The sequence below is a fragment of the Trypanosoma grayi genome, assembly GCF_000691245.1.
Source record: "Trypanosoma grayi strain ANR4 Tgr_266_V1, whole genome shotgun sequence".
Classification (NCBI taxonomy): Eukaryota; Euglenozoa; class Kinetoplastea; order Trypanosomatida; family Trypanosomatidae; genus Trypanosoma; species Trypanosoma grayi.
The window spans coordinates 8012-20190 of NW_008825885.1; the positions used below are offsets into that span (position 1 = coordinate 8012).

The following is a 12179-nucleotide window of genomic DNA, read 5'->3' on the forward strand; positions in this document are numbered from 1 at the left end:
ATATATATATATATATGAGCTTTGAAAGGGTAGAAAACCCCATATTCTTCGCTTGCTATGTCGGCTCTCACCAGTCGTCAACGGCAAAGCCAAAGTCGCGGTCCCTGCAACAGTAGTACGGCGCGAGAAGCGACCAGACATAGAGGAGCACCGCCGCCCACACGGTTGTACTGCGCACCCAGAAGGCGATGTTGATGCTGCTAAGCAACGCACCCTCGCCCAGGCCGCTCACATGCCACCCTGTCGCCAGCATCGCGAGGTACATCGCGCCCAACACCATTGTTGCATAAAAGAACATGTAGTGTCCGAGGTGGCCACTCTCTTCGGGGTCCTCCTCCTCGCCGTCCTCGTCGCGTCCGATGCCGAGGGCGCTGCTGTTGCCACCAGAAGAAACAACGCTGTATCCGAGTGCAAAGCTGCTAACAACACTCGCGAGAAGCATCTGCTTTATCGACGCCGTATCGCCGTTCGGCACCGCGAGACGATTGCAATATGAATCCGTGCCGGTACGCAGTGTCACGAACATGATGCTACTCGTGTACAGGAAAACTATGCTGCTCGGTACCAGGGAGCCGTGCGGGACCCAAATGGACAGTACGGTGTATATGAGCCCACTCACAAGCACACTGGAAATAGCAAAGGCGTTGTAATTGCAGTTCTGGTGTGGGACGTACATGACAAACGAGACCACGTTGAAGGCTACGCCTCCGGCATAGCACAGAACCGCCATGGCCAGCAGATACCACATCCACTTGCTGGAGCGCTCGCTTCTCCGTCCCCAGTCATCACTCCACTGGTAGCTGAAGTCCACCAAGAAGATGACATTCATCAGGAGGAATATGCCAGACGAAACGAGGCACGCGTACGCGTAAAAACCAAAGAAGCTGTTTGGGATCCAAAACGTTGATGCAAACAGAAGCAACAATAGAATGGTCTTGGCAAAGAAGAAGCGCTTCTGGAACTCCATCCGAGCCTCGCTTTGGATGCAGCACGTCAGGTCAGAGACGGACAACCAGTGGAGAAAAAAGAATGCAGCGAGGGCGAAGCTAACGCGGTAGACGAGCACCTCACTCGTGCAGAAGTTACTGTTGCCGCCACTGGCAAACTCACACCCCTTCTGAATTATTTGGACATGACTGAAGAGACTTGCGAGAGTACCGCGGAGAACCATCGTCGCGATGAGGCCGACAAACAGGTAGCATGCGTACTGCACCCGCAGCAGCACACCAGGGGCGAACATCCCGTTGCGGTTAGACGACCGGCTCTTGGTGTCGTCCTCGTCAGACATGAGTTGCAGAGTGTACCGAGAATTTTGTTTTCTTTTCTTTTATTCTCTTGTCCCCACTCTACGCGGCAGGGCAGAGTGTAGAGACACGCGGAATTTTAAAAATAAAATAAAAACGAAAAGAAGAACACAGACAAAGGGGGACAGGATTTCTTTTCCTTGTTTAAAGACAAAGGAATGAATAACAGGAAGAAAAGCGAAAAAAAAAACACTTTCCTTACGGTCAGAAGACCGCATCAGATGTCCCGTGGCTGCATACATCCATCCATGTACCATCGTACATTCGCGCCTGTTGTCGGAGGCGCTGCGAGAGCCAGCGGTTATATAGACAAAGAAACTGCTGTTTACATACCAAGGATCACTACCACTGTTGCTCCAGTGTAGCGTCTTTTTTTTTCCGTCTAGAGAAAAGAGAAGCATATCACACGTTTCTCTCACACACACAGACAGACAGACAGGCCCTCTTTCCATTTTTTTCCCCCCCTTTGCTCTGGTTGCTTCCAATAGCGTCGCCACTTTAGGCGAAGCGTTGATCATCCGTAATGAGCGAGAATTTCGTGTACCCAATCCCCCCACCGCCTATGCTGTGCACCTTCCGCAGGGCGTCCGACTGCGCCGGGCTCAGCTGCACACCGAGAGACATGAGCGTCGCGAAGAACTGTCCCTCCTTCACAAAGCCCTTACGTGTACGGTCGTACTGCCGGAACGCCGGAAGGGAAACAGAGCGTCGCGAGGCAAGCGTGCGGCGCACAGTGTCTATCGCCGATTTATAGAGCTCTGTCTGCGCGTCCTCGAGGCTTTTCACAGCACTCTGCGCACCACATGCCGCATCATCACCCGAAGAAACCGAATTGGGCACCATAGCAGCAGCAGCACTACCAGCAGTAGAAGCGGCGGAACCGGCAGTAAGAGGGCCCAACCCTCGGCGGCGCTGCGTTACTGCCATTATGCCTACACCCGCCCTGAGCTTTTCCGACACAACCGACACGAACGCCGGGTAGTCGACATGACCTTGCAGCTCCGGGTGGGCGAAGGCCGTCTCGAGAGCGCGCAGCTCCTCCTCCGTGAGGTCGAGACCCAATATCGACACGCAATGCCGGAAGCGGGTGTTCGTCACGTGGCGGTGTCTCAGCTCATCGCCGTCAGGGAAGAACTCAGCGAGTCGCGCGTTGCGCTCCTGCAGAAAGCAGCAAATCCTTGTCAAGACTTGATCCACGAGACCCTCGTCCACCAGCTCGTCGCACACGCCGCCGTCCATTACTCGCATCGTTGTCATGCCCACATCCGAGCGCATTGAGTTGGGCGCCTCCCGCGGGCTCGCCACTGCCGCCTCGTTGTGGCCGACGTCGCGCACAAAGCGCAGGTACTCAATCAGCTCCGTGTCCTCTGGCGACGCATAGTAGCGCGACAGCAGCCGTGTCTCTGCCGGCGTCAGCACGAAGCGGTGGCGCGCGAGGGCCTGAAGAAAGTTGGACCGCAGTATCTTACCACGGTGGAAGCGGTCAAAATCGGTGAAGAACGGTGCCAGCAGCGCGTGGTGGGCGGCGACATCGTGCCGGAGGCGGGCGAGGAGGCGCCGCAGCTCCTCGCGTTCGGTTTCGGTGAATTTGTCGGCGGGTGTCGTGACCGCGTCTTTCAGCATCGCCGCAGCGGCACCGGTCATGCTTCGGGACGCCGTGAAGTTAAACTTCGTCGTGACAGAGGGCACGACAGTCGGTGCAATCTCCCCGACATCGGCGCAAAAACGGTTCGTGTCGATGTGGTCACGCGCCTTAGTGGACTTGTATTCCGTCTGCAAAATCTCTAGCTCATGCGGATGCAGCTGCAAGCCGGCAATGCCGAGCGCCACGGCGAACTTCTCCGTCTGCACAATGCCGCTGCGCAGCGGGTCAAAGTCGATGAAGAACTCGTTGACGCGAAGTTGCCGCTCCTCCGCCTGCGCAGCCACCTTCGCGAGTACTGCCGGCACAGTGTCGGCTGGCGGGGGCCGCATGCCCTCCGCCTCTTTCTGCAACTCTGCCACGGCCGAGGATTGAAACAGGCGCGCAGGCTTGAGCTCTGGTTTGTGCGCCTGGTCAACATCCATAACAAACTGGTAGTAGTTTACCTCATCGCCGGGACTGCCGTCCGCGCTTCGAATGACATATTGCTTCACAAGGAGCGCGAGCTCCTCAGGCTTCAAGAAGATCTTGTTGGTGGCCAGCGAGCGCTCAAAGCGAGACTTGGTGCAGGTGCGATGTTCGTAAATGCCCTTCCGCACTCGGTCGAAGTCGTGTAGTGTAGGAATGAGTTGGATTCGGTTGGAGCGAACCAGTTGCCGCACCTTGTTCACTACTGCCTCGGCGCGCTGGTATTCTTCATTGCTGGCGTCACCGAGGAACTGACCAGCGTTTCGTGTCTCTTCGTAGTAATTGGTCGCACCCAGTGCAGTATCATCGCGGCGCGGGTTCGTGTCAGCGAGGAATTGCACGTAGTTGACCCGTGGAAACACTTCCTCGTTAGTGCCGCTGTCAGTGGACTCCCACGCGGCGTCAGTGTACGCCCGCGCCAGTGTGTCGATGTGGTCCGCTGTGAGTCGGAAGTTAACGAAACGCAGTCGTCCGAGCGCCGACTCAAACTGTGGCGCCGTCACAAATCCCGTTCTGAAGTGGTCGTAGTCCCGCAGGTAGTCGTCGCAGCGCAGGCGGTACATGGCGAACTGCTCCCGCAGCACGCGCACAAGCTCATCGACAGAGAGCGGTTCAGTCCGGCCGCGTGGCGACGTGAAGGGCGAGCAGCCCGCGGAACCCGTCGCCCCCTTCGGCGAGTCAGTGTCGTCGTCGAGGTCTCTGCACCACGCCGCGTAGAGTACATCGCCATCTTCGTTGCCGTACTTCTTGATGATGAGCTGCAGCACATCCTCCCGCATCGTCTCGAACGGGAGGCAGCGGCGGAACCGCGACGCAGTTACCTTGCCGCTGCGGAACGGGTCAAAATCTTCAAAGGCCTTGCGCATTTGTAGCCCGCGCACCCGCACCGCGTGGCGCAGTGAGCGGATCGCCGCCTCCAGTGTGTGCTCCTCTTCGGCGGAGAGCACCTTCGCCTTGCGCCCCAGAGTCGTCAGCAGCTCCGCCGGCGGGTCCTCCGCGCGAAGTGCCTGCAGGAACGCCAGGTAAGACACGTCAGCCGCGTCCGCGCGCGGGCCACTGACGCTAGCCGTGTGGTTGACCGCAGGGGCGGCAAACGCACTTGCGAGTGCGGCGAACTCCTCCTCGTTGAGCTCAATGTGGTTAACGGCAAGGGCGCGGCGGAACTGTGCGGCGGTGATGCGGCCCGATCGGAGGCTGTCAAAGTCCATGAAGAAATCGTCTAGGCGCAGTCGACGCTGCGCCACGTGCAAACGCGTGCGCTGCAGCACATCATCCACTACACCCATGAGGGCCTTGCTGTGCTGTCTCCTTGCTCTTGTTGCTTTTGCGAACTCGCCCACTCTCGGAAGCTATCAGCCGTAGAGAAAAACCACAAGAACGACCCATAATAGAGAGAGAGAGAGAGAGGTAGGGAGGGTGGGAGCAAGAAGGCGATGACTAGAAAACAAAGCACAGCTGAGAGCCAAAACCACGTGCTGGTCAAAGGCAGTTCCTCTGTCCCCTCTTCAGAGAAAGAGTTGCAAACACTCTGGAAATTCAGGCACTCGGCCCAGCATCCGTGCCCCCGCCGCCACTGTACCCATTATTGCGCCAGCCGGCCGTGCTGAACGGCAACATGGAGTCAGTGGTGGCGACAATCTCGCGCGGGAACAAGAAGCACGTGAGTAGCGCAGCTGTGGCGGCACCGTTGCGAAATGCGCGGTACGCCCCCCAGGGCGCACTCTTCACAACCACAAAAACGCTCGTGGCGCTGATGCCCGCCGCCGGCAGAATCCAGCGACGCGTGCGGAGTTGCTCGCTGGCCATCGACGTCTGATTCATGACGAAGCGGTCGGCCTGCGCTGTGTACATTTTTGCGGTGGCGAGGTAGCCGGCGAAGTCAAAGACGTTGCCCAGCACGGCGCCGAGCAGCCACACCCACTGCCGCGTGGTCGTCACGCACCACTTGAGCCACGGCCACTCACCCTCCCAGAGCGAGACGACGCCGCGGTCTTCGAGGCTCATTTCAGCACCTTCGCTAACGATACAATCTATTCCCCCCCCCTTCGGTGTTCGCCACCATGTGTGAATAAGCAGCAACAAGCAAGAACGAAAGAAACGTTCAATCGGCCAAAACCAAGACCTCTCAACACGGTGAGAGGCAAAAACAGGTAAGGGGATAGAGAAGCAAATGGATCATGTATCTTGTCGCTACCAGGTATCGTCCATTAGTTTTGATGTTCACGCTGAGCAAACAACGGAAGCACAAACCAAAGAAAAATAGGCAATAGTGGTAGTAACAGCAACGCAAGATAAGCACAAAGAGTGTGCGCCCTTGTGTGTGGAGAAATGCCGATTCACGATATCAACGGCTGTCGGCCATCTCGAATTACCGCGGCGAGGATGTTCGGACAGGTGTTGCGCAACAACGCCACGACAGGATCATGGGTATCCTCATCGCTCCGTTTATGCGCCTCAACATGGGTGTCGAGCAAGCGGCTCACCCGCCAGTCCACTGTCTTGCTGTCAGTGTTGTGCGGCCTCACACCTTGTCGGCCGGTAGTCTCAAGCGGATGGTCTGACAGCAGCCGGTTCACGTACAGCACCCTTCCCTGCTCCACACTGTCCGCGCTACCGTTGCCGTAGTCGCGGCCCCAGCGGCGCGCACGGCATATTGCTTGACGTTCTTCCATCTCCGACGGTAGATGAGCAGTGTCGAAAAAAATAATACGATCGGCACCGGAGAAGTCCACCCCGACTGCGCATGACTGCAGCGTCGCGAGGATGATGCACATCGCACAACCAGAGTCGTGGAACGCGGCGCATACCCGCTCTCGCTGCGGCTCCTGCAGCGCGCCTGAGATGAGGGCAAAGTCCACACCGTCCACAAGACCACCTACCTGCTGGAGCACCTCTCCCACTAAAGCGAGGTTTTTCAGTGAATATGAGAAGACAACAACCTTCTCCTGCCGCGCCAACGCCCCGTGGAGCAGAAAGAACAGACCCTTCATCTTCCAGCTGTGTTGAAGCGAGAGTCCTGCCTGCCCCCTTCGGTCAAGAATGGAAGGGATGATAAGACTAGGCAACGCCCATGAAACTGATATCGAAGACTGGCAGCGCGTGTTGCGCTCCTGAATGACTCCAGCCGGTGTATTCTCATCGATGCCACGGCGCCGGCACCAATCCGCTACAACATCGCAATGGCTGCTGATCATCCATAGCCGAGACGCGAAACGTGCACGGTGATGCCTCCGAATTATTCCACGTTCCTGCAGAATCAAAGCAAGATCCTGCATCATCTGTCGTTGCACCGGGGAAAAGTTGAATACAATTGATGTTTCGTGAAGCACTGGCAACTCCCGCGCCAGCACACTGGTGTCACGCACATGTAGCAGAGACTTCAGATCACGCGGATCCGTTGATACGCGGCGACCCTGGCGCCGGTCTGCACACGGCGAAGGCACAACAACGCGGAGAAGTGCATGCACTTCATCAGTCTTCCCTGGTGGCGGGTTCCCAGCGAGCGCCATCCCGGTGAGCGCGAGACGCGGTGTGGAGGGCGGCAGTGCACGCACAGCCGCCGCTAGCGATGAACGAGCTGTGCTGATTTTGTGCGCCTCATCGAGGACGAAGAGCGTGCAGTGTGCGAGGAGGATCACGCGACATGCACCGTAGGCCGCCGCAGCAGCAGTAGCAGCAGCTGCTGCTGTACAGCCCCCCTTCCTTCTCGCACCCTTCGCTTCGTAATCCTCGTCTTCATTTTCGCCATCCAACCAAAATGCATCTTCCATCATTCCTGTATTTTTGTCGCTGGCATCGTTCTTCTTCCCCGCGGCTGCCGCAGAGTCAGTCGCCGTGCCAGAGCTGTTCATGATGGCGGCGAACAGTGCGTGGGAGATTAGAAGCACTGTGCGGTCCGCCGTGTGTGACGCCCAGTCGCGCAGCAGTGCCGCTCGGTCCGACTCACGGCTGTCGCCACTGAGAACAAACACTGTAAGAGGTGCCGCCTCCCCCGCCAAGCGCGGCCAGTCGGCAAGTTCACGCACCCAATGCAGCAGGATACCTCTAGGGGCGCAGATGACGGGGCGAAGCGCGCCGCTCTCGCGCATGCAACACGGCAACGCAGCATGATTGGGATGCACACGAAGGAACGACCAGAGAACCAGCAGAAAAGCAATCGTTGTGAAGGTTTTGCCGAGTCCCATAGCATGGGCAAGAACACATCCACGGAATTCGGTAGCGTATCTTCCGCTCATATTGGAAGGAGATTCAGTGGCTCGCTTTGTGGCACTCAGAGAACTTTTGCCGCGGCGTGCGCGCAGCTGTTCCACTACTTCCTCCATCGGGTCACCGTGCGACTCATCCGCAGGCGTATCGCGCAGCAGGTGCGACCACACGAAGCGCAGCCCTTCCCATTGGTGTGGTCGAAGTAGTCGGCATAGGCTCTGCCGAACATACCACGCCGGAAGCCTGATGTGGTGCGGATTGATGAGACGGGACGCCGGTGCAGAGAAGGATGAATCAAAGGAAGATGTTGTGGCATTGTCATTAGGCAATTGGGGATGCGGAAGCGCATTATTGGTGTCCTTTTCCGTTTTAAGACCGTCGCACTCTGCTGCTTCTGAACATCGCTCAATAGCGGACATCACCAAAGCCAGTCGCTGGCGTTTCCTTTCCGCCAGCGATAGGGGCCTTCCCTTCGCATTTTTCTCACAGCCAACGGCATTGCATTGAGTGCGCCGCCGCATAAGGATGGGCAAGGGACTCGCCGTCGTTGCCTTTACTGTCGCCGCACCTCTTGCAGCGTCGTGGCTCGACTCCCGAGTAACATCAATGTCAGTCGAAAACAGTGCTGCGAGGGAATCTCGGCAGTTACCCTGATGGAAAGCAGTGTTGTTGATTTTGGCTAACTCAAACTGTGAGCAGAACAGATCTTTCCTGAGCTGTTGGCCACCATCCAACGCCGCCTCAATTTCTGGAAGGTTGGATGCAAGATTCGACTTTATCAACACAAATTGGCTTTGTGAGCCAAGCCGGGAGGGGACACTGTCGCCGCCAGACTGAGCGCCCATCGCATTGTTGTTGTCATTGCTTTGCGCACTATATGATCTGGTAGGGACCTCGTTCTTAACCTTCCCATCCTTCCTCTTAGCGTTTATCGCTTCCTGTATAGTCTGGTCACCAGCAACATTCTCCACTTTCGTACAGGCTCTGATGGTGGGCACCATACTGGTCGCGTGAATGGATGTAGCCCCAAGCCCCAGTCCGTCCCGCAGGTCCGTTAAGAAAGACTTCAGAGTCTCCTTAGCGTCGACAGAGCGCATCCGTTTTTTCCCTCGACTTAACGAAGATCTGGTAGGCATTTTCGTCAGAACTTCAAGCATTCGTGTTTTTCCTGGTGCCGTCGTTGTTACCGTTGTTGTTGCCGCTACAGGCACGTCATGAGGCGGTGGGGTGGTGCTCACATTAATGTCCTCATCGTCCTCCGTCAGCTCCTCCTTTTTCATGGAGCCGTAGCGGGGAAGAGGAACAATTCGATCCTCCTCAGACGAGAGCAATGACGAAGTCCTGCTGTGCGTATGGGTAGAAACTGGCGCTCCGTTTGTCTTCCCCGCATTGGATGGTTGATGTTTGTCAACCTCTTGTACATCTTTTCCCGTTTCAGTAGGTGGTGCCGCTTTTCCCTCTAAATTCCCGTTCGTTGTCGGAATGCATGTATTGTAAAGAGGTATCTTTGCCTCTGTGTCATGCCTTTGACGTTGCAATGAAGCTGTGGAACCATGAGCATCTGCCGTGGGTTGTTTCTTCGCCAAGTTGCGTCTGTCAAACAACCCCAGTGGCTTTTTTCTCTTGATGATGACAGGGGACAGAGCCAGCAGATGCTCCTCTGCCTGGCCGTCGGGTTGCTGCACCACGCAAGCCGTTTCCTCTGGCTCCCCACATTTGGTGGTCGTCGGTGGCGTTGTATACACGTGGCTTTCCTTTCCACCCTCAACAACAACGCACGACATCACTTTATCGTAAGACCTTGTATCGTCACGCGGGATGATCCCCAGGCCAACAACTGTCGTGATGGCCCGCATTGAGAGGTCATCACTTCCCTCTTCTGGCTTTGTGTGGGCATCCAATGCACTCAATGAGGTAGCTGTCACGTTGTCATTTGTGGCAGTCGCTACGAGGTCAGCGAGGGAAGGACCCAACACTGGACCTGCAGCGCCTTCGTCATTCAACCCGTATTCGGGGTGGTAAGCAAGAGAAGAAGGAATAAAGGAGCCATCACCCTTACTTGTGCACTGCATCAGCAGGATGGATTGGAGAGCCTTGTTGGTGGAGTCATGCGTGTCTCCCACCCGTCGTGATGCACCACTTGTGCTCTCACTTTCTGCTGCAGGCTCACACACCACTGCAGAAGGAAAGTGGTCTGCCTGTATGTTTCCCTTCTCTTTCTGCTGCACTGCGTCGGCTACAATTTCCATGTCACTGGGTTGCAGCCCTGTCTTGGCCTGCACAGGCTCCTTCTCTACTGCCGCATGCAGCGGAGCAGTAGTGCCAGATTCGCCTCGGTCGGCACAGCAACCAGCCAGGCGGCGTTGGATCCACACAGCACGGCGCCGCGACACCAAACACCGCGCAAAAACATGGAAACGAAGCTGCAGTTGTCTCGCTGAAAGCGAATCACCTACATTAACCTTTGATCCGGCACCAAGCTCCAGCGTTAGCAGCGGTTCGTTCCACGCCTTGGTATCGCATGGATCAAATGCAACGGGTGGGGATGTGGCACCTGACGCCAAACGCCGGCCGTCCACAAATGTGCCGTTCACGCTCCCACTATCACGAACGCTAACAACGCACCATTCATGGGTGCCACGTGGAGACTGCGTCGATTGGCCGCGAGAGAACTGCAGCACACAATGCTTGCGTGACATCAATGGGCCTTGTGCGGCGACCTTGAACGTAATCACGCCGCTGCACTCCGCAGGGTCGCGCCCCAGGGGCACGAACAGCAGTGCAGGAAAAGGGGGCGCATCAGGCACTGCCTCTCCATTGTACGAGAAGGGCAAGGATCCATCTTCTTCACAGAAAAAGCGTGCAATTAGACGGCAACGCTTGTGGCCATCCACTGACCCGTGGCGTATATATGACGGCAGGATACTCCCCTTCATCTCCTCCCCACCCGTCAACTTGTGCGGCACCGCACAGATGCCACCGAGACCCGACAGCTGGTGCAAGTTGTGAACGGCAACAATCGCGATTTCCATCTTTTTTTTTTTCGCATCGACACTTTTTTTGTTAAATTGCACGCTCCTGTCTATCAAAGACAGAAGAATAATACCAAAAACAAAACAAAGGAGAGTTTGTTACGCCTGTGGAAAGCGTTTATTCGTTCTTTCTCTGCATCCCTCACCTCAGTGTTGGAAACGGTTGGTGAAGATTGTGTTGTAATGGTTGTCAGAGCGACGGCTGCTACGCAGCTGCACCGTCACCGTCACCATCACCGTTCTCACCTGGGCGCAGGAGCCAATAGCCCTTCTCCTGCTCGCGCTGCCTCCGCAGGTACTCATGTTGCTGCTCCGCCGTTGAGTTGATCACACGCAGGAACTCCTGTTTTTTGTTGTCATCCCGCGAGAGTTCATAGAGGTGGTAATCCTCAGCCTCACCAAACTTGGTCAGTGCACGCCAATAATCATTCCACAAGTGATTCAATCCACACCGCAGCAGGCGGTGATAAGACAAGATGCACTGCGGCTCTGATGTCTTTGTCTCTACTTCACGATTTGCATTGTAGCAATCCATCAAAGCTGCTCGATAAGTGGTGCAATTGGGGTGCAGTGCAGCGTTCTGCAAAAGTGTCTCTTGGTTTTGTTGTGAGCCCATGCACCCCACGTAAGCTTTGTGGGTGGGGCGGCATTTCTTCTCATTTATGCCATTTTTGGTGTTTATCTCGTGGGATTTGTCGCCATGTTCGATGAGGCGGTGTTTCTCCAAACACGCCGTGTAGTCATCAAGCTGCTTGTAGCATATGTACGCATTGAGATTCTGGCGCATCATGAAGGAGTTGTGCTCCTCTTCCAAAGCAGGGTCAGCATCAGTGCCACGCTCTGCGATGGCTTTGTTCTGTTCTTCTCGCCACTGATCAAAGAGATCCATGGAGAACTGTGAGTGCTTTGACGGTGTACTCAACGGCCGCCATGCGTTCTTGGACATAACGCGCTAACACCTCTCCGAGGTCCCAATGGAATGGACCGTCAAACATCAAGTGAAGGATTGGGTAGAGAAAGCAAAACGGCGATGCGTTCGTAGTACAAACACTCTTCCAGGTGTGGAATGTAAGTAAAAAAAAAAAAAAACGGTAGCATCATCGCTACCACCATCACCATCAGCATTAACCATGGTGAAGAATAAAAAACTAGGGGAAATAAAGATATAACTGGTGCGGAGCCCTCCCTGATGGTCTCCCCCCGGCGGGTCGCGCCCCGCTGCATTACCGCCACCATGTAAACACAGGCAGAAGCGCCGCAGAAGGGACGCGAAATCATGCACATGGGGGTGATCCTGGCGAGTACCTCAAATTACCCTCTGACATGGAAAAACATCTGCTGAATGCATTATTTCCGTGCCGGGGCGCTCTGCTGGTTGCGAGCCTGAGGTGCCCTCTTGTCGCTGCGCGGTTTGTTGCCCTGCTGGCGGCTGCCCTCCTCGTTCCTGGCGGGGCGGCCACCGCGCTTCTGCTGCTGCTGCTGCTGCTGCTGAGGCCTGCGCGCACCACCCTTCTGCGCACCCCCACG

General features: G+C 56.2%; 5 protein-coding genes across 5 annotated transcripts; all 5 read right to left on the reverse strand.

Moving 5' to 3' along the window:
• Positions 1-67: 67 nt before the first annotated feature.
• DQ04_02661020 (putative serine incorporator) lies at positions 68-1288 on the reverse strand (the record flags this gene model as incomplete). The annotated part of the gene is made up of 1 exon (XM_009312095.1): positions 68-1288. The coding sequence occupies one exon, from the start codon at positions 1286-1288 to the stop codon at positions 68-70; it is 1221 nt and encodes a 406-aa protein (XP_009310370.1).
• A 514-nt stretch (positions 1289-1802) lies between these two features.
• On the reverse strand, positions 1803-4700 carry DQ04_02661030 (hypothetical protein; the record flags this gene model as incomplete). The annotated part of the gene is made up of 1 exon (XM_009312096.1): positions 1803-4700. The coding sequence occupies one exon, from the start codon at positions 4698-4700 to the stop codon at positions 1803-1805; it is 2898 nt and encodes a 965-aa protein (XP_009310371.1).
• A 250-nt stretch (positions 4701-4950) lies between these two features.
• Positions 4951-5418, reverse strand: DQ04_02661040 (hypothetical protein; the record flags this gene model as incomplete). The annotated part of the gene is made up of 1 exon (XM_009312097.1): positions 4951-5418. One exon carries the CDS (start codon positions 5416-5418, stop codon positions 4951-4953), a length of 468 nt encoding a protein of 155 aa, XP_009310372.1.
• Positions 5419-5750: 332 nt separating this feature from the next.
• On the reverse strand, positions 5751-10652 carry DQ04_02661050 (putative helicase ARIP4; the record flags this gene model as incomplete). Its single annotated transcript, XM_009312098.1, has 1 exon — positions 5751-10652. One exon carries the CDS (start codon positions 10650-10652, stop codon positions 5751-5753), a length of 4902 nt encoding a protein of 1633 aa, XP_009310373.1.
• Positions 10653-10857: 205 nt separating this feature from the next.
• Positions 10858-11598, reverse strand: DQ04_02661060 (hypothetical protein; the record flags this gene model as incomplete). Its single annotated transcript, XM_009312099.1, has 1 exon — positions 10858-11598. The coding sequence occupies one exon, from the start codon at positions 11596-11598 to the stop codon at positions 10858-10860; it is 741 nt and encodes a 246-aa protein (XP_009310374.1).
• Between the last annotated feature and the right edge of the window lie 581 nt (positions 11599-12179).